The following is a 22,887-nucleotide window of genomic DNA, read 5'->3' as shown; positions in this document are numbered from 1 at the left end:
TTGCCACCCCTCATTTCCTTTATGATAGCTGAACACTTATGGAATCATTTCAGAACTGCAGTAAACGTATTGCTATTTATTCCCTCCTCTATGTCCTCTTATTGACTGTAATACACCAAATACAGTCCCTAGCAGCCTTGTAATAAAAACTTCTCTATAGAGAACGAATAGTTTCCTACTACAGGTCAGGGAAGAGGTTGAATGAACTGACGGTTTGATTCAGAATACAACACACAGCACATGCCCTCTTACACCTCTGAATCACAGTACGGTTAGAGACCACGCAGAAATTATGGGACACAGACAGTGGAAGCCTCACCAAAAGAGCAACGATTTCTGTTAACAAGACTAACTGCAGCTTCAGATCAGCATATGCTGAGTCCAGTTTAGGATTTATTAATATCAGGATTTTTTAGCTGAATCTTAAAGAATATGGTTTAAGTCTGCGTAAGGATTTTCCTACAATCAAAATTGTGCAATATCCTCCAAATTTGTATGCAAATTCCCAATTATGGATGAAGAGGCAAAGGTTGCACTTCCTGGGCCGAAGAACCATCCGAAAACTGCCAAAAGGAACAAACTCCTATTAATGGACTAATCTTGAAGGAAATCAATAAGCAGTGCTGGGGGGGACACGACCCAATCCTCTGCAATTTATTCATAACAACTTTATAATGGTAGGCTACAACATATCCATGCACTCAAACTTTTTGCAAAATGAAAAACCTCGACAATCACATTTTATGACACAAAGCACAGTTGCACAGCTTTTGTGCAATAGAGCGCAAGCATACGAATTGCAAACCCTGGGAGGATGATTCTTCCAGTTAAGACAGTTATCAAAAATGCTCACTAAACAATAGCGGCTGTGTCATATATAACCTGTCAAAATACAAGACGTATTGCTGAGTAGCCAGTGACAAGGATATTCTCCATATGTCATTGCTATCGTATGCTATACATTTCTGCCTGACATACTGAATATTGCACAGCAGGTGCTGATGCTCTGACCGACTGCAGCGCGAGCAGCCTGACGCGCCGACACTGCGGTTACGCACTCTGAGTTCCCAGGTGCCATACTTAAACTCAGAGAACATGGTATGAGGATATATTCTCAGACCAGAAGGAAAAAAGGTGATGCTCATAGTTTAAGCAGGGAAACAAACACCACTACACGGTGATTTCCAAAGGAGTTTTAAGATGATCTCCTCAGAAGGCTGTGAGATTGAACAAGGCATACAAAAACAGATCACAGGAGAGAGAGGCTGGCTGTACTGTTCTTTCCAATAGCTACTCACCAGCCATTAAGAAAATAAGTAAACAGTACTTCAAAATTCAGACACTGTATTAAAGCTTTTACCTATATGCATATTTTATTTGCATTATATAATTAATATAACAATGTATTGTATAAGGTTTGTTTTATCATGCTTGCAATTGAAAAATAGTAAAATAATATCAAGCTCTGGGAAATGAAAAGACAGCAAGGACAACTAGGAAGAACTTAATTTCTTAAAAAGCATGCTTACCAGAGATAGTGTTAAGCATGTACAACTTTAGTAAAAGTAGTAATAAATTTATGTAAAACTTCACAATAATAAGGCATGCTCTAGTTTCCAAAGAATAAAAAAAATAGAAAATTCAAGAAAGCTACACTTGACTTTATGAAAATACAAAAAAACCATTTCACCTTTTTCTGCTCACACTAATAGGCCCTAACACAACAGCATTTTATTACACTCCGTTAATGATACTTCACTTTTCCTATAGCTAAGTATAAAAGCTATAGGAATCACTTTATTACCGTACTGTCTATATATATTTTAAAAATCCAATGTGAAGATTTGTTAGGAGTAAAAAAAATGATGGCTATGCAAACACAGCACGTTATGAACCTCAACACCCTGAAGAAGGTCACAAGGACCACCTCCAACTGGAAACTCAAGTCAAAAGCAGCAGCGGACTGGAGCCGCGGCTGAGCGGGGAGAGCCGAGGAGGAGCTCCTTTCCTGCCTCCATCCCCTGCTCTCACCAGCAGACCACACACAATTATCCTCCTAATCAAGAGCATCCAGCGAACAATCTGCTCAAAGAGAATTGCTAAGTACGTTTGCCATCAATGTGCACAAAATTATCGCTAATAAATGTCACTGTGAATTACAGTCAAGTGCTACTAGAGATGGTATAAACATGGATCCACCCCAGTGACAAGAAGCACTTTTCGCACCATGCTGCGAGGGACTCCCAGCGCAAGGAATAAAGATCCCGGGGGTTCAAGCTAACAAAACATCTCAGCTTTTCCATCCGTTCTGCTGTGCTACACTCTACCACTGAAGCAAGAGGTGGGCAATTTTTTGAAACCAAGTATAAACCCATAGGCAGTCTGCAATGATAGCTTATTATAAGCTGGTGCTATTTTTTAATGCATCGGTTAGCTGACTTCACTCTTGGAGATTACTCATCACAGTTTAAATACATTAAACCATTTCAACATGTAGCACTTAATCTTTTGGCACCAGAAGTCTAATTTCCCCAGAGCAATGGCAGGCGCCAAGGAGTTAAACAGATTTTAGTGAACAGTTTTCGCTATTCAATGAGCAAGCGGCTATTAGGCATTTTCAACGCGTGGCCTTGTTGGACAGACTGTTGAGAGAAATTCACAGTCAGATACTTCTGGTTGTTCTTCCACACTTCACTGGCACTGTATGAGCACTCTGATACCAGTCCAGACCATTTTTGGCTTTATGCAATAAACAACAAGCAATTACAAACTCAATAGTATCTTTTCAACAAAAGCAAAGGAAATCAAGGCTCCATCCCGTGTTCTGTAAGAGCATCTTGATACGGCGCTACACAAAGATTTGTGGCAGACAGCGTTACGACTTTCTTTTTGCTGTAATCAAACTGATTTTGAACGCATTCACATCATTCACTTTCAAAAAGAAGGACTGGATAGCAGAAAGAGAACAGCTAGATTATTTGAGCATCTTTCCTGCCATCTTTCATCTCGTGTAATACATGCTCCATTTCCTGGAGATGCACTTATTTTTGAACATTCTGCCTAAATTCTTTCACTTCTCCTGTACTCTTGTATAAACTTCTGCCCACTAATTAAATTTTAGCAGTTGCCTTTTCAATGGATCAGTTCTCACCATAGTACTGTTATCTTTCCTCACTAGATTCCTAAAAATTGCATTAATTCCACTCCCTGGCTGCTGCTGGTTTATGAAACACATGTGAAAAGAAACACTAAATGACTGCAACATCACCGTTCCTACAGCAGCATGTGGTCAGCTTCACCCCAATTCTATTCTGTTCTTCTGAAGAGGACCGTTACCACATTTCAAAATGCACGAAAATAACTAAAGCCAAGATAGGTCTACAGCATCACTTTTGAACAACTGTTTAAAAAAATGCCAAATTAAGTTTGTAAATAAATGACCATGTTAAATTTAATACAAATCTTTAAAGAAAAAATAAACCAAACAACTTAAACCCTGCTCTAGAAGAGGTCTATTTTGCTATCAGAACCTGTAACATGCCAGCAGCTTGTTAACAAACATTTAATTCTAGCGGAAGACAGCAGTCAACATGCAATGAAAAGCTCTCATCACATTTTGAAAGTGTTCTCTTTCACATGTATGATACAAAGGCAGATGGTTTACACCGAATTACTTCAGACCCCAAAAGAAGTCAGTCAGTTTCACTATTGACTAGATACTTTCAATCTCACAGGTTGTTCCGAACAGTAAACACGTTGTATGTAACCTCATGGGTACTTCATTTCTAGTTTTAAAGCAAAGTTTGGGATTCTTAGTCTAAACAAAACATAGAATCATAGAATCATTTAGGTTGGAAAAGACCCTTAAGATCATCGAGTCCAACCATTAACCTAACACTACCAAGTCCACCACTAAACCATGTCCCTAAGCGCCACGTCTACAAACATCAGAACTTTTTAGTCTCTTGTAGGATATTTGTTTCACTAGCACTAGCGTATACCCACCATATGAGCCCGGTGCTTTCTCTTCGTAAGTAAAATGAAGTTGCAGCTCCTCTTCTGACATTCGACTGATGAATACTTTCAGCAAACAGCAAATAATAAACAGTGCATTGTGAGCCTGCCAAATAAAGAGGTGACTAGGAAAGAAGCAGAAACAAACAAGAATCAGTAATGCTTAACCTGCGAACATGCATCAAAACACACAAGAAAATACATGCCAGAGTAGACAAAGGGGTTCCTACAGCCGAAGCAAGGAAAAGCCAAAGTGCTTAAGCAGGGAGTCTTCAGTTGATGCTACAGCAAACAAACCAGAAGCGTATTTATAAAAAGTGTTTTTCCTTCCCCCAAAAGAATACAATCTTATTCCTAACTAAGTTTGTATTGCTAAAAACACCACAGTTGCCAGAAGTACCACTCTTTGAAGAGCTCACCAGATGGCTCGGCATACTTCTAAAGGTTTCTAGATACTATGGACTCAAGCCACCCAGACATCTGAAAATTTCCAACAGCTTCGATATGAAAGCTACTCTGGCCTCCCTGAACCTTAGCACTTTTCCAGTCAAATAGCCTTCAGATGACCGTAGGCATTTATGGACTTCAGGAGCACAATATAGAAAGATTTTTCTATGCAACACACAGATATTTTCCAAGCTTTTGAATGCAAGGGGAATATAGCTTTATTACGTTATTCTTGAGTCCCAATAAGCAACTGCTGGGAAGCCCATACAGTCAAGCTCCTGCTTGAAGAGGTATTTTCAAGGTATTTTTGGATTAAAGCAGCAGGAGCTATCCAGGCAGGAGTAACTTCTTCCTCCAGATATAAGCAAAAAGGTTGAGGGCAGCCCCGGGAGCAAGGGGGCATTCAAAAGAAACTCTTCCTTTTTGAAGCCCCAGATCTGATGGGGCTTGTTGGATGTTTGTCTACAGGTGTGGGGGAACAATTACAGAAAGCTACCTGCAAAAACTATGCAGTGCTGCACACGTAACCTCTTGAAGTTCTTTCCTACCGCTGAAAGGGACAAGCAACGGCAGTTGCATGATATGATTTGAAAGCAATGTCTTTATATAGAAGTTTGTGTTCAAATCCAATCCAACTTAAAATATTTCCAAGACAGAATACTGGTTCTTACATTAAGATTTAGCTAAAAAGGTCAGGTGATTTTTAAACAGCTCTAAACCAGTAGTAACCAGAAGTTACACCATTGGTACACAAATGTGTTTATGTAACACACAGGATGAACACAAGCATGTCTTTTTCCCCAGCAATCTATTTACCTATTACACTTAACCTTCTGTGTTTGGAGAAGTTTCTTCTTCTGAAGAATAGAAGAAACCTGTTCAGTTTCAAACAACGGTTTAAGAGAATTCCAAGTTCTGGCCTGTGATTATGTTAACTAGCAAAGTAAAAAACTCAAAGAGCTAGCAGCAAAAGGAACATTTAAAAAGTGAAATGGCATGCACAGCTTTTTTCCGGGTACTTACTTCTGACATTCTGCTGAAATTTTTAACTCTTTGGTTCTGGAAAGAAAGACTTTAATCAATGACCCAAGGTTTCCTGTTCGAGGATTCTTCTCAACTAGATAAGGAAAAATACAATATGATTATATAGCATGCGTAACATGACACTACTTAGTTCAAACAACATATAGAATGAAACCAAATTTCAATGTCTTAAATATTTCTACAGAAAGCATAGTATGTCTGTTTTTCTGTACACCTGCTGTTCTTCTTTTAAGATTCTCCAGTGCATGCCTTACTACTCCATAATTGTTCTCTAAACATACTTTTCATCCCAGATTTAAAATATCCCGAATGTGGAGCTCACACTGCTTCCTTTCCAAGACTTCTTTACAGCACAATAGTCTCCTGTCAGAAAACTGGGCAGGTTTTCACAGCTAGCTTTTACCTTCTTGAAACATCGTTGATCACATTTATGTTATGCCTTCCTTTCGTCCTCTGATTAATTCTTTCCCCTTACTGATCAGCTTAGAGGGCAGAGGGAAAGAGGTAGTAGGGATGGAGTTATTTGTTTTAAACCTTTCAGTTGTTTCAAGTTCTACAAAACCATTAATGATGGAAGTTTCTAAAAGTTTGGGATAGATACAGATAGATAGATAGATATAAACATACTCTCTACGCTACTTTAACCTTACTAGTGGAACACATACAAGTAGAGTTAAGTATACTGAAGACACGGATGCACACATGAAGGCTGTTTCTTTATTTTTCTGAACAAGCACATGGAAAAAAGTTAAGATGTCACAATTTCTCACCTAAAGACTTGCAGATTGAAATTGTGGCTTCTTCCAAGAGCTTTAAGTCAGCACTAGGAGAGGGGGAAGAAAGAAAATAAAAATGGTTACACAATCAATTGGGTTCCTGTACTTGAAGTGAAAATTCATTACAAAACAGTAGTAAAATATTTCTATGAAGCACTTAATTTTACCAGCCCATCAGCTGGTTTACATAGATGTCACAGAAGCACTGAATGGTTGAGGTGAGAAGGGACCTCTGGAGGTCATCTTGTCCAACCTCCCTGCTCAAGCAGGGCCACCTAGAGCCAGCTGCCCAGGACCACGTCCAGGTGGCTTCTGAACATCTCCACAACCTCTCTGGGCAAGCCTTTCCAGTGCTCAGTCATCCTAGTATCAGGCAGGACAACATGCATTTGAAGTGCAGTGACTATAAAACAGGAAACTAATATTCAAAAGTGAATTGTTTGTCCAAGTGAAATGATGTCACGACATCATTTGTGTTAGTACTACCTTTGTGGCTTCAATGCTGCCATGCTTAGCTTGATGCCACTGAAAATACACGTAGAACAGCAGCCTACAGAAAGAACTTTTTTTTTTTGTTTGTTTTGTTTTTTTTTTTTTACAGGAACTATCATAGGAAATAACATCTTTTTAAAAAGCATAAATTAAAGAATCCTCAGCCTGACATTTAACCTCAAGCTAAGCACCTCTTTCCTTTAACTAATATTATTATACTAAGGCGACAATCACATCAGATACACCAAATTTTTCGTAACTTCATTAATTGCCTGTTGGCATGCCTCAGTGAAAACCATCAGCTGAAAAGAACAATAAAGCACTAAAGCAGAACCTGCCAACAACCACTGAAAGTAAACGCCAGCTGCGTCAAACACACAAAAAGACATTTATATACTCCTATCACTACAAACCTACCAGTACAGAGTAACTGACCCTCGAAAACAAAACAGAAGAATACATGGGAAGTATGTTTTTCCTGAACAGATGGGGGAAAAAAGACAAATAATAATTAGATATTGTGTCCAATGCCACATTAAGCAATATAAAGGTGTCCCAATATTAACACCTAAAGGGCAACCTGTTCCAGTGTTTCACCACGCTCATGGTAAAAAAATTTCTTCCTTCTATCTAGTCTGAATCTCCCCTCTTTTAGTTTAAAACCATTCCCCCTTGTCCTGTCGCTACAGGCCCTACTGCTCAGGGTATCGGAGAAGATTGCACAGCCTCTACGCAGGCTCAATTAACATACAGTCTGACCTACAGGAATGGCAGTCCTTCTGAAGTTCCCCAAATTAAAAGTCAGTCAAAAAAACCCAGTTCAACGCTTGCAGACATACCATAGTACGTAATATAGGCTGAAGAACTGCAGAGCTCATGCAGCTACAGCCTTGTAATTAAAAGCATGAAAATCACCATCCTCAGAATAAATAGGAAAGTAGCAATGTAATGAAACCTGAATAGTAACTAAGCCTAAAAAAGTCATTGGTATGGCCTCCGTTCAAGCACTCTTCTCATATAAAAATATTGCAAAACTTAATACTGCCATAATTAGATTGCCAAAGTCGCTGTTGCTTCCTAAGCATTAAATTTTCTGATGAGTAACTTGATTCTTGATTCTATGATTTATATAAGTTGTATAAAATAAAATTCTATGATTTCTATAAAAACATCAGAAACTGAAGACAAAAAGGGCATGGTACCGCATGCGCTCTCTCTGCCCCACCTGCTCAACCCCATCTTGGCAACTACCTGCAGCTCTGCCAGTGAATTTCTAAGGTGCAGCGGTGCGGGAAACAGTCCCCCTTCTTTCTGCTTTTAAATCTAGATGGTAATCCAGTTTACAGCACAGTCCTAAGAACTGCCGCATCAACCTGAGATGAACTGTGGTGCTGTGTGGGAAGCCCTTAAACCAGCTCCGCTGCTGAAAACCCATGTGGAGCCATGCTCTTGGAAGCTGTTGAGGTTGTCTGAACTGTGCCTGAACTCCTGAGGACTAGAAGAAGAGGTACGGATATTGGTGGAAACAGCAGCCAAAAGAATTATTTCAAAATTTTTCAATAGGAAATGCTTCAAGATGGAGACATCAAACAAATTAAGTTTTAAGATGCCTGCAAATTTCCCTGTGTATCAGACTAATTTACTGTGTAGTGAGCTGACAGCAGAGACAGCTCTTCACCTACAGCTGAATATCCTAAGACAACTTTAGATTATGCAGATTGGCTTTTTTTGATATCGAATATCAGCACTCTTTCCTCCCTTATAAATTGCTTTGCAACGTAAGTTTCAGAAAGAACAAACTAACACTTTCATATATACTTTAAAGACATTAGACTTAGTCTCAAAGATGGTCTCGTTTCAGTGCTAAAAACATGCAGAGTCATTAAAAACAAATGGTACAAAGCTAGAACACCCCACCAGCAACTACAGACAACAGTTTTCTAGGTCTATATGAAACAAGGACTTTTTACACTTTAAAAAAAAAAAACAAACCAAAAAATCTTCTAAACTTGTCCAGCTGGCTGCCTGTCATCAGGATGTATTCCTTCCCGTGAGCTGACAGGCAGGGTGAATATTATACTGGACACCAACTGACTAGAGAGTTCTCAGGTACTGAATAATCGTAATCCAACACAACGTGACCCACCTCCCACTATCCGAAGATGCTGGAGACCTCTATGATACAGACTGAGTGATTACTGTAATTGCTCCAGGATTTAAACCATAAACGTAGACATACAGCTTTTAATTATGGTTCGTTTTTCCCCTAATTTCTAAGCAGTTAAGTTTTAAAGTATAGCATTCTTACAGGTGTTTTTTTCTTCCCTTTCAGTTATTAAAAACCCCACAAAGTCCTCAAACAAATTCCACAGAGTGCCTAATTTCTACAAGTTGCCAGGATCAAAACCAGTGGCAAACCAAGCAAGACCTTCAGATCTTCAAAACTTTTAACACGAGTCATTCTTTTTCCTACCAAAATGAAGTTTAATGCTTAAAAATTAACTACATCCCACTCCCCTTTGTTCATACAACAAGAATATAGAATTGAATTTTGCCATCCTCAGGACTAGGCAACAACATCTGCAAAATTTCAGTTCATGCAATAGAAACACCTAGTGAGAAGGAACCACAGCAGAACGTCGCCCCAACACACACACACAGTGAAATGGTGTTCTTACACTCAGAAGTAATACTACTGCTACATCCCCAAGGATGGATTCACGGAGAGAGTATAGTGGGAGCGTACAAAAAGCAGCAGCCCATTTCCAGGTACCTGGGGCAAAGCTTAGCAGCGGCTTTCTTTCCTTCGCATGGGCAGGAAAGAAAAGTGAGATGTGGAAAAAGCTGTCTGATTATTTTTTTGTGCTGTGAAGACAGGAGATACATTATATTAACACTTGGGCAGAAAATGCCAGAGCCAAGATCCAGAAGGTGGCACAAAAGAAATGCTACAACCAGCCACGGTATTGACTTTGCTCTACAATCCCTGTGGAGATGACATTTGGTTAATGAATGAATGTAAGAACGGAAATCTAACACTAAAACATCTGTCCTTTCATTAATCCACAGAGCAGCACTGGTAGCATTCAAACTATTTTCCAGCACTAACAATAAGAGCAAGCATGGATAGAGTAAAGCTCCTTCACTGCACCGATCACAAATAAAAGTTCCAATCATCTCTGAAAACCCTCATCCGAGGAACACGGACTGCCTTGTTGCCAAATATACATGTATACACATGCACATATATAGATAGATATTTTAGGAGCTCACTACTTGGGACAGAAAAAGTCTAAAATGCATTTAAATTGATCCTCTTCAACATATTACATTGAATTGTAATGAAGCACCTATGGGAGGATCCAGGAGAAAACAACCTTTCAGAAAAGAAAAGGAAAAAACTCCCACACATTTTCCACTCCGCAATTTTATCTACCAAGGATTGGGAAAATAAAAATTACACTTTCAGAACTGAAAAGAAGCTTCTGAAAGACAATATTTTCTACAACACGTAAAAATAGAAGAGAGATTCGTTAGGGGTAGAGGAGTAAAATATCCCCTGGTCTATAAGAATCATTAGTATATTCTCAACAAGAAAAAGATTATCAGTTTCTAGCAATAAACAAGCAGCAAGGTAAGTAAACCCTCCCTGCTGCTTGATGGCACTGCTGAGCATCACTAGGAGAACCCCAGGCACCCCAGTAACATCCAGTAAGCCCTGCCGTGGAGGAGACGCCGCTTTGGAAGATGTTCACCTGCACGTGGCAACAAACACCAGCTTCAGGCCATGGACCTTTAATATCACGATCACGGTGACCTGGGTGAGTTTGTACATGTAATCATATATTTCCACTGGCATTACTTGAAATAAACCATTTGGGTTTGGGAAGGTAGTACATATCCCAATCATATTTACCAGTTCTACAATTTTCCGAGGCACGAGCAAAAGGTATCACCTGGTGTGGGGATTCAAACAGGTCGTGAGCACTGGGGGAAACACTAAGGATTCACAAAGAAAAGTACACTGAACCACACAGACTTGACCGGCTCATTTAGATCCAAGCAGACGTGTGAGGTGCAGGATTGCTTCCCACACACTTTAGGGAAAAAATTCCAGGCTTCACAGGAATTCCCAGCTCATCCTGGGATCTGGTGGCCAGCGTTTTCGAAGTCCTTTATAAAAGCAAGAAATTATTTTATTTGCTTTTTTATGTAGAGAGTAGGCCCACGGACTTCAGCAAAACTGTAATTAATAATAATAGTGAAATTTACAGAACTCTGTGCTGTCGGGAAGCAAAGGAAATGGTTTTATCTTGTTTTATTTTAAAGGCATCAAAGCATGAGAGGTTTTACAGTGGCAGTGATTATTGTCTTGTAACATCCCAACACAGCAAGCAGTAAGAATATTTTGCATACAAATTGTCACTACACAGGAAGCACCTGTGTGACACCAGGTACCTCACATCAGCGATAGAAGTAAAAAGTAATCAAGGGTAATCCCCTCCTGTAGGAAAGAGAACAGCACAACCACTACACCTACGTCACATAATAAAGACTCCGTACTAGGAAGGGGAGAGAAGAAATCAAAATTAAGTTCAAACTTGCAAGCTCAAATATTGCCCCTCTGACCCTAGAGGTCACCTCTTTTTCCTGATACAGAAGTTCAATCTCTCAAACCTGCACTATCATAAAAATGCCATTTGGGAATTCGATGCACACACACCCACTCAAACATACGGGACCACTAACACAAGCCAAAATCGCCACTTTAAATTTCACAAGGAAGAGTGAAAATTATGAGTTATCTACCATATGTATAGGCAATGATTACTGACCAAGTAAAACATAATATTGAAACAGTATTTAGGCAATACAAATTCTGTTTTGTCCTGCTGAAATTGCTCTTCTATCATTTCATAATTGATCTTATGTCAGGTTTTTTTATTTTGCTGAGATTTAATCACTTTGTATTTGTACTTACTGACCATAGTACAAGGAGTTTCTTCATCAGTGAGTTAATTTTCTGTAAAAAAGCATCTTTTCAGTAGAGATGGGGAAGAATGGTAAATTAAGCAGTCTATTGCTCAAAAAAATTTTCATAGTTTTCATTGACTGCAGATTTTTATTTCTGGCTTCATACTACCAGAAAGCTGGATTTTGTGGTCAGCTATTCTGGCATATATTGTAAAAAACCGTTACTTCCAAAAAGGGGGAGGGGGGGGGGGAAATCAGTAGAGTTATTTTAGAATGGTTGTATTCAGTTGCCTTACTTTAAATTTACTAACAATCAGTCCCACAGTCTTCAGCAAAACCATAATTAATAAAAGCCAGTGAAAGTTGCTTCCCGACAGCAGTCATCTTTGAAGAACACGGTTTTATCTGCTTTTATTTTCAAGGCATCACAATATAAGAGGTTTCAAAGTGGCAGTGACTACTGGTAAAATATCTCAACACGGCAAGAGAAAATATTCTGCGTACAAACTGTAATTATAAACACACCCATACCATGACACCTTATTCTTACAAGAATAAAACCCAAACCGTAGCAGACAACTACCTCCTCTAAAAGAGGAGGAAAAAAAAAAAGAAAAAGAGAGCAGCTTTCCTGACAGTTTTTTTTCCTCTAAGTAAAGCTTTTTTCTTTACCATTGAATACAAAACAGAAGAATCAGCCCATTCAGTAAATCCACACTGTGGGAATGCTGACTTTAATGGACTAGTTGGAGGAAAGACGTCGAAGAATAAAAAGCTGCATATAATTTATTGTACCAATTTAAAAATGTACCATATTAAGGCAACATAAAAGTTGCTCATTTTTATGTCTTTCCATTAAAGGCTCATGCACACTATTCTTGAATCAGAGACTCATTAAAAACTCCGGGGAAGGAACAAAGCGGAACAGTAAATATTAAGCACATGATCTTATACAAGTTCTGTGTTAGTTAACTCTGTTTTAAGTTTTCCATCAGGAAAGAATTGTAACTAATACCACCGCTAAGGAGGAGGTTGCATTCTTGGTAGCAACTCGTAGGAGAGCCAGACAAACACAAAGGCCTGCCTAAAGCGAGAGCTGAGACTCCAAAAAAAAACCAAACCCCAACCTCACAGCTCTAGCTTGTAACAGTAACTAAAAAAGTCATCCAGAAAAGCTGAATTTTAGTTTTCCAATATCCAAATGTTATTCAGATTGATAAGCCAGCCACTTGAAATGTAGGAAGCAGCAAATTTAAGAGGTTTTATACGATTCAAATTCGGCTCCCATGAATCCATTCTGTGCAACAAATAAGGATCCATGAAGAAATAAAATGAATGTGCAGGAGTGTGACTTTAGACCACCAAGTACCTCCTAATGGCTGCAGCCAGAAATTTCTCAGCAGACACTTCTGTAGCCCAAGGGGGTTTTACCTACTCAGCATCCATGACCTGCTTTACAGAAGAGGAGATCACAATACACCTTTTACAGTGAAAAGCATGAGGCAAACTAAAACTAAATTGCTGGTAGCTTTTCCTTTTATTATCACTTCTCTCCTACCACTCCTAAATTTGTGTAAGGCCCCAGTGGCTTTACCTGCCGAATACCTGAGACTGGCTCTGGCTGTTACTGTCACTCATGCCAGGGGAGGCACAGGCAGCGAGCAGGGATCCACCGTCAACTCATTTCTGATTACTGATGGCCGATTCATAATCAGGGTTTGCGAATGCACAGACCAGAATTACTCCCACTTAATATTCCCCCTTAATACTTGCTTAACTATTAAGAAAATGAACATTATGAGAGGAAGAACAAACAGCCCAGAAAAGCAGAATATTACACTCCCAGCAGCCAGCTCTGCTTTGACCACATGCTTTCACGTGCATTTTTGGATGGCACAGCAGGTTTAAGCAATCCCACCTTTTAGCCCAACAGTCTACTGTGCCCCAAAAATCAATCCTTCACTGTGCCAGAACTGTTTCGTGGTGCCACGCTATGAATCACTCTAGGGAATTAACTTGGCTGAAAAAATAAACACTTCTTTTTGCTGTGTTGTTTCTCAGACACATTAGTTCCTGATTAAACCCACAGCAGACCCGAATAAACACTGGAAGGGATAGTGAACGGGCAAGAGTATCTTGCATCAGTAACTGCTGACAAAGACACAGCAACTTCGGCGTCAATAGCATTGGTATTCGGCAAACTTTATTCCCCCCTGCAAACTACCTTGTGTTCTTCACAGAAACAGATGAAAAAGTTAACTGAACAGAAAAAAAATAAACCCAGTAAAGACGACATGGCTGAGTAAATGAGCAATGCTAAAGAACCACACAAGGAGAGATTAACATAGGGGTGGGGAGAGAAAGCAAAAGAGAGAGGACCAGGAAGATGAGAAACGGCTGAACGGAGGAAGAGATCGACCAAACTGAAAGGGGAACGGGAGAAAAGCAAAACAATGACAAAGAAAGAAAAGAATACAGAGTGCTGAGAAAAGCGAAGCATAAGAAAATGAAGACAGACAGAGCATAGAGCGCAGTACCACTCAAAGATCAGACAGAGTATCACACCTTCATCTTTCTCAGAGTAGAAAGCCAGTAATTCACCAACTCTCGAGCCAAGGCCCTGGCCTTCTGATTTGGGGGATTAAAAGACTGTTGTTCCTCAGAAGATCCAACTCGTTTTGGCAGCCTGAAAGATTTTCCTTTGGCAGCTGTGATCAGCAGTACCTGGACTAATTCGGAACGGCTTCTGTAAAGCAAAGCACTATTCGCATATTCCTCACTAGAAAGCATACGCAGAAAAGTGTTAAAAACCCCGCAAACTTTACTTATACACACGGATTCAAATTTCCCTTAAATGTATCACAAGTACCCTTTGCAGATACTGGTTCCTTCCTACGGGTAAGGTTTCATGACAACAAGGTGAATCTGTCAGGCACCTATCGCTGAAAGGGGGCAATCTACCCCAGCCCCACCGCCCCCCACACGTTGCTGGGTTTTGGCTGGGTTTGTTGTTGTTTGTTTCCTTCCCCTACTACCATTTTCCTACTACCTTCTTTCTTCATGTTTTTCTCCTCTTCTTTCCCTATAGTACTGCCGTACATAGAAGTATGTCCAAAGCAGCATCCAGAGAATACGACCCTCTTCACCCTGGGGATCATATCAGTCCCATCTTTGCAGAAATTTGAGGAAGTAGGATAGATCTTCTACTCTAGAGTTATCATCAATTACCTCCACGAAAACACCACGCAGCATTTATATAGCTCCCAGTAACACTTTCAAACAATCACCTACTATAGACACACCAATTCTGCAACACACAATTGGAAAAAGTGTCATTTGAAAAGAGAAGAAAACTTCAAATTTTGTCCTGTTTGACAGGTGAAAACTGTCTCCTTTCCACAACAGTCAAAAACCAGCATCTTGCTCCTGTCAAAAGTATGACCTACACTCAAGCCTCATTAAAACAAAACAGAGTTACCCTGGTATTTTGCAAGCTTTCAATCTCAGAAATGAACATTTACCTCTATTGTTCTGTTCCTGCAGGCAAGGTTATCTGATTTAGACAATGGCCGAGGGTGCTGTGCAGCCAACAGCGTCTGACATCATTTGTCAAATGGTTCTCTCAGGTAGATGCAACTTAATGAGAAATCTCTGTTTCCTTCCAATTATTAAGCTGCACAAAAGATGCCTCTCAAGATATTTCTCTTCCAGCTGCCAGGCAAGAGCACCACCTGGTGTTCAGCTAATTAAACTTTCAACCTGCTTTTGGATCAGGGTTTTTGTTTGCTTGGGTTTTTAATTATGTTTCTTGTTTGGGGTTTTTTTGTTTGGTTGGGTTTTTGTTTTGTTGTTTGCTTTTTTTTTTTAAGCAAACTTACTCTGCACTGGATCTGACTCCATGAAATAGGCACAAAAAACTGCAAAGCTAGCTATGAAAAAATGCTTTACTTCAGTGGGGGAGAGAGAGAAGCAGTAGAACAACTGAAAGAAATTGCTCGGGTTTTATATGTAAGTATTTCCCCCTAAAAAAAAGGCAAAAACAATGCGGTGTTATATGACTTCTCAGAATGTAGCCCATCCTGTTAGTCATGGGTATGCTGTAAACAATTCTTGCATCTTCAGGGACCTTAGAGAAAAAACGACTGCTCCCTCACCCACTGCCAATTACGTACCACCCTTTATGAGCTTTACAACCCTTCACAACACTATCTTCTTGCTACCCTCTGGCTGTTTTCTCCACATAGAAAACAAAATCCTTCCTCCTCCTCACCTTTACAAAAATAATACCTAGTAAATGCCTCCCAGTTGTTTACCTTAACCATTTTCCCCTCCCAGTTGTCTGAACTTTCACTTACTCACAGGCACTCCAGTATGAGACACACATTATCTACGAGATCTCCTCCTAATTGCTATGAAAATAAGCGTGTGTCTTTGCCTTTCAGAAGCTACTGTGCGCAAGACACAGCACAGAGGTAAGTCATGTAACATGCAAACTATATGTCACTAGAAATTGTATGCCATTCTTCATTCCATCGCTAATCTATATTCAAGGTTCGAGCGCTCAGGGTAGTCATAAATCTGCACGAGTTTTTCACCTTCTGAAAAAAAAAAACCAACCTTTGACCACCACACATTTTGACAGGAGCTCTGTTCGAACAAAAAAAAAAAAAAAAATTGAAAGATGGCAATAAAATTGGCCAGAACAGCTCTCAAACTCATTCCCAATTTATTAAAGATTAAAAGTGTTCCCAATTTTAGCAGTAACACATTGTGGCCTATTTAAACCTGTTACACAAGTGTTTAGATGTAGTCTGTTATGACCCTTTGCAAGGAAATACTGCTAATAATAAAGGGGGTAAATAAGACATTCACCTGACAGAAAAGTATCAGGTCACATTGTAAACCGTAAAACCAGTTTAATTAATACTTAAAGGTATTAAGTAATACCAGATTGTTCTTGTAAGACTATTAATCAATACACAGGCCAATGAACTTAGCAATGGACTTGCGTTAACAGAAGTCACAAGGACTTACGTTCTGTATTTCTGGAGATGTACTACGGATCCTCTCAAAAATATTAATTCTGTTTATATCTACACCACTTGCTAGAGTGAAAAGACATGCAAAACTTGAATTTTAGATATTCAGAAAATATTTTTATGGAGACAACACGCCAAGCTTCCTTTTAAAATGTAAAAGAGGAGGGGAAGAAGCCATACAGACTAAGAAACTCAACAGCTAACCTACAACTAAGTTATGGAAGATGTACAATTCACTGTAAGTTGAGAGGAAACACACGTTGGGAGTCTTCAGCAACTCCAGAAACACCAGAGGCTTTCTCAAAGAAAAAAAAAAGCACCCCAAAACAATCACAAAACTCAACCAAAAGGAAAAAAAAAAAAGAAAAGCTCCCCCCCAACACTACAGACCCTACACTTCTGATCGTTCCCAGCTACCAGGAGAATGAATAGCAATTACAGCTATAATGAAGAAGAAAGGAACCCACAGGAATGGAAGAGGTGGTGGAAAGAGCTTCCAAAATTAGAAACAACAGAATCCATTTTACATAGGCCTTTATTCCTCTGCTACCTAAAACAGGATTAACAAAACCACTCATTTGCTTTCAGACTTGTCACTTCTATAAATATATTATCAAGGTTTAGTTCTTCAACAAGCACCATCTTACCTGTTTGTTGGAGTGGTAAAGCTAAAAGACAGCAGCTGATTCCAGAACGGGTCATTCTCAGAGATGGGCTCTGCTCCTGATAATTTTTTTAAGTACTCATTTTCTGGAAGCTCGCTGATGCTGCTGCTATTTGCTCCCATCTTCTTTATTCAGCAAATTCCTTTCTAAATTTTCATTTCTTCAAGGCGGGGAAAAAAAAAAAAAAAGAGAAACACTTGAAGTCTTTTGTACAAATAAGGAATATACAAATCCTAAATTAGCTATCAGTAAAGCTTTAGTTCACTACCTTGAACAATTACTGAAATGTAGAAAACAGGCACATAGGAAGGCATTAAAAAGATTTTCTTTCAACAAACTTAGGACAATAACATCTTCATCCAAGGAAGTTAAAAGTTACTGTGCGATATACCGCAGTCATCGTCTCACTTGGATTTTCATAAATTACACTCAGCGTGTCACAGTTGTATCAATACCAAGGCTGCTACCAGTGGGGAAAACTGCAGGGAATTGACAATTTAAACAGGGGTGTTAAGTTGACAAGCTATTCAAAAATATGTTTTCCAACTGATTATGCATAGATAGCTAGGCAAGCGACTCCTATTGTCAAGAAAGGGAGTCCACCATGCAGCTAATTCCTGCGTGCCATCAATGTTCAACACCTCGAAAGCCCCCGCCTTGCCAGAGCAAGCACAGCTGCTGTCACTGCTGCACAGATAACCCGCATCAAGCGAGGAAAGGTACCACTGACCGTACAGGAACCTCCTGATCTTTGTAAAATAATGTGGTTGGTTCCAGTCAACCCGGGGGGGAAACTAAAAAATGAACACATCAGAAACACGACTGCTTTTTGAAGCAACACTGCAGAACTTGGTAGAGATGCACTCCAACTTTCGTTACTAGCTGTGTTGTACTTGATCTGTGCAAAGAATGAGAAGGTTTCAATTCTCCGTGCTGCTTACCAGTGCTTCTCACCTTTATAAACAATGTAATTAAAGAAAAAAACACCACGATGCTATTAACTATGTGCCAGGGATGCTCCTAAGCATCTTACATCTTTCCAGGACATCAGCTTCAATAACCTTCCATCTTTTGAGAAGAAATAACTGTAACTAATAGGCTCAAAAGTCGGTATTAAAAAAAAAGCACCCCCATCAAGATAAAAGCACTGTGCAGTGTATTACTGTGTAACCTAAATACTCACTCCTGAGCTGGCATAAGACTTAAGAACAGGGACAGCTATATTAGAAGATGCAAGCTACTACTCAGCAGCAGCTCTTCCCTTGGTCTCGACAAAGATATAGCATCTATTTCAAGAATCGCTCCAGCACTGATTCTTATAGACTCATCATCTTTGCAGAAGCAGTTACTTCCAGAAAAGACTGTTCTAGTAGCAGTTAACATTAATAAAGAACAGTATAAAAATGAGGAAAACTTACTAAAAAGAAAGGAAGAGATGCAACGAAAAGCTGCAGTGTTCGCAGCCATCATGGAGGCTATCTGAAGAACTTATATTCGAGATTTAGAGCGAGTGCACAGTACCCAAATATTTCAGAAACAACGAAATGCCAGCACAGACAGAGAGTAGAATATAGGATACTATTAAGTAATAAAGAGGTCTTTAAAAGGTAAGATCCTACAAAAATGAGGAAAATGTTTACTACTTTCTAAATTTTATTCGTAGGGGACACTATAGGTTGGGAAAATACCACTCCACACTCCTTCCCTCCATTCCAGTACTCCATCCTCCACCATCACTATTTGCTGCTCTAGAAGACAGAATACAGCGAGACAAAACTTGACACTGACTCAGTACATCTGCTCTTGTAACAACTGCACCGCTGTAGCTCTGCCATCATGCACCCATGGAGCTCTGTTTTTATGAGGCAGGTTGGTTTCTACCACCTCCCTTTACATCTGATCAAAGGGGGGAGAGATACAATAACCTTATAACCTCTATATTTAGCATTTAACATTTAGCAAAAAGCTCTGAAGACACTATCTATAGCATTTGCAGAAGCCATTTTTGTCATGGGGACTACCTGCAGGAAGAGAAATTTAAAAGTGGCCTAGGAGTGAAAATGGAAGCGTGTGCCAGGGAATTCTGTGGAGAAGCATTAAAGGATTATAAAATGTAATTAGTTTAAGAGGATTTCCAGAACTTTGGTTGAACGTTTACTCACAGAACAGAATGAAATGCATCTTACTTGAATACAAATTTTGCTGCTTCAAAGAAAAAAGCCCAAGACCCAGTGTACACTACCTTTGAAATCAAGCCAATGAATACCAAAGCTAGAGAATAAAGTAGAAGAGAAACCAGTTTGCATAATGTACGAGAATCCTGGATCATTCTTCGAAGTAGAAGAATCAAGGTTCAGCTTGTACATGGACATCTCAGCTCTGCAGCCCCTGGTTTGCACATGCCCAACTACTGCAGAAGCCAAAACCAATGCTCTTGGCCCTGGACCCGTATTTTGGCTCGAGTCCCTTGCCTGCACCTTTAAATGACTTAAAGGTCATATATTTAAACCTTTATTTCTTGGAGTACAGACAGTTCAAGCCCGTGTCTGCCTCAAGTTCCCGTCCCCTGCTCGTGCCTTCCAGCTCACGTAAGGAGCAGCTCGCTTGCTCCAAGATGAACACCTAAGGGAGAAGATAAACAAGAGGTAGCTGGAGCCCTGCCTTCAAATTCCACCACCTTAACCTATAACTCTTGAGTTCCCCGTGCCAGCGCTCTGACCGTGCCCTAAATCCTTAGCCCATCCTCCTAAGGTGAGTAACTCCACTTTATTCTCTATTTCACAAGCTAGTCTCACAGCTTGCTGCGGCTCCCAAAGCCCCCCATTTAACCCATTTCCCAGCAATAGGACAGCGATGGGAGCAGGTTGCAAGCTAGTTCTTGAAAAGAGGCTGCATACTTTCCAGATTTCCTGCAGTATCCCAGTAGATTAAATTCCATTAAAACAAATCCTCCAAAGTAAACAGTGCTTTAAAAGCAAGTTTTAGCAAAATATTTATTGTCTATTTTCAGAGTCAGCATCAAATTCACATTGCCCAAGAACACGCTCACTTCTGTGGCCAAAGCCACACTCTCGAGCAACAGGGCGAGTTGCTGGCTAGAATCCCTTGTGAGTTCTCCCTGTGCCCTAGCACCCGTCTGGCTTCTTCCAAACTGCAGAGAACATTTTTTTATTCCTCAGCGCTTCCTCAAAGTGACAGAAAAATAAGGTACTAGCTGATTTTTTTTCCCCCTCTAAATGAAATAAACATCAAGCCATTGAGATCTGTCAAAAGAATCCAATTGCTAGCTTGAGCTCTAAATCCTTGTAGAGCTAGTTAGTAGATATGTGGACTTGGCGAGCTTTGCCTTCTACTCATTTGTGAGCCAACAAATCTTAGAGCAATCAAATAAACATGCACATTTTTCTCTCTCTATTATACCCCAGGAGTTTTTTTTCCTCTCCTAAGAACGTTACATTCACTATACTCCTCTAAAGTAAAAATCTCAGCAAGTTCTACTGATACTTACTGGAGACGACCATACTTATAAACAACATACAACAGGTGTAACAAAGCTAACTCCTTCCATCAGGAACTTGTGTTATCTCAAAACTTGCTGAAGTGCTCTGCGATGACTTTATGATGCAGCCTGAGCACCTTCAGCCCCTGCAACCTGAACAGCCATAGGCCCAGCTTTAAATAAGAAAGACGTTTCTGAGCAACTCCAGCCATCAGGTGACAGAGGAAACAAGTCTTTCCTTCAGAGTTCATGAATATCCTACAGGACGAATGTCTAAAAATAATTTAAAATTAAGAAAAAAAAAAATCAACATTTAATTTCCTGGCATTTTAACAACAGTAACAGATTAACCCCAATGCTTTAACTTCGATGGTTACATGCCATCCATGATCTCCAACACATTTCCAAGACAGATGCTATTAAATAATATTAAATTCCAGTCACCACCTTAAATCATTTTCAAACATGCCATTAAGCAGCAGACATGTTTCTTTTAGAAACAGCTGCCTTTAGCTGAAAAGATCACTCAAATAAAACATGTAACCACTTAAATTTGCAAATTGCTTTTGATTAAGAGGCACTACTGCTGTCTCTTTAACACTGTATGCTGGTTAAGGCAGTAGAGGTTCAAGTCTTTAGACGACATAAAAGGTTGGTCAGTATTTGGAACACAATTACCACAGTATTTTTTAAATAGTACCTAATCCTCACTTACGCGTGATTTGCCCTAAACTTGACTTTCATAACAGCCCCCGCTGCACAGAAAGGCAGCTCCAGGGGATCCCAAAGTCACTTCTGAACACAAGGTTAAACAGATTCTGCTTCCTCACATGCTGAAGTGGGATAGCCAGAAGAAACACCAAATAGTAGGAAATCCCCTTGCACTACAGAAAAGTCAGTCCTAACCCCAGCAGTAAATTACCAATGAAATCTAAAAATTTTTTTCTTGAAATACACTAAATAAATGCATGGTTCATTAAAAAAGAAGTTGTCTTCTCTTGAAAAGCAATTAATCTAATTATTTGCTCAAAAAAATACAGACACAATTTATTAGCTAGTCATTTGGTTTAATACAGTATTATTACCTCTACCAACAACTCTTTCTTTCTAAATAAGCTGGGAACACCCCTAGAGAATCATAGCCTGGTCTACAACTGTCATGCTCTATTAAACCCAACATCTGTTTAGTCCCAGAACTTGGCTCCATGATGCAGAAGCAGACGCTTCAGAGCAAACACAAGGGAGTTTGTTTTGCACATCAGGACTCATTCCAACCTCAAACAGCTAGGGGTAGATATAAATCCCGAGTTTACTGTCCCTTCTAAAAGATTTTAATATTAATTATTAACAACGTTTACAAGAACATCATTTTTCCTCTTCAAGTTAAAAGCCATTCAGCAATACATACATGCTGTGTCTGAGCTCATAACTCAAGGTACAGTATGTGTACTGTTGAACTTGCAGAAAAAATTTGTCACGCTCTCTAAGCCTCCTATTTAAATAATTTTAGACAAGTAATTATAGTTCCATTAAGTATTAAATCTCCTACTAGTCTCACAACTTAAGTGCCAATGCTGACATTTTGCTAATCCGTCCAGTATAGCCAGCTCCCCCTTCCAAAACTATCCTCGCCATGATTGGCTGGCTAAGTCCGCAGACACCCTGAATAATATAATTATATATACTTTTTTTTTTTTAAATGAGTACTTTAAAGTGTAAGAATTGGAGATGGTCATGCAGACAATTTTACCATGCTATCTGAGATCTGGTCTCTAGGTTGGGTCTTTAACACAACCATATGAAAATAAATTAAGAAGTGATGGTATACATTTGAAAACCTAACAAAATTTCATTTCCATATATAACAGCACTTTGGTTACTTTTAGAGGTTGCTGCTTTATGAACCAAAACAAACGGACATTGTTTTCCTTTCAAGC

General features: G+C 39.5%; 1 protein-coding gene across 5 annotated transcripts in view; it reads right to left on the bottom strand.

The window, feature by feature from the left end:
* Positions 1–22,887, bottom strand: part of LOC143172286 (dymeclin) — a 224,911-nt gene that overhangs the window by 194,200 nt on the left and 7,824 nt on the right. For all 5 annotated transcript variants that reach the window (XM_076361540.1, XM_076361539.1, XM_076361538.1 and 2 more), the window contains exons 2-5: positions 17,434–17,611; positions 6,276–6,328; positions 5,485–5,578; positions 4,006–4,139 (exon numbers count right to left, since the gene is read on the bottom strand). In XM_076361540.1, the coding sequence (XP_076217655.1) occupies positions 4,006–4,139; positions 5,485–5,578; positions 6,276–6,328; positions 17,434–17,573 (421 nt within the window). In that variant the 5' untranslated portion in view covers positions 17,574–17,611. The remainder of the gene's footprint in view (positions 1–4,005; positions 4,140–5,484; positions 5,579–6,275; positions 6,329–17,433; positions 17,612–22,887) is intronic.

The sequence above is a fragment of the Aptenodytes patagonicus genome, chromosome W (genome assembly GCF_965638725.1).
Source record: "Aptenodytes patagonicus chromosome W, bAptPat1.pri.cur, whole genome shotgun sequence".
Lineage (NCBI taxonomy): Eukaryota > Metazoa > Chordata > Aves > Sphenisciformes > Spheniscidae > Aptenodytes > Aptenodytes patagonicus.
The sequence above is the reverse complement of the archived record's forward strand: the minus strand, read 5'-3'. Positions and strand labels throughout refer to the sequence as shown.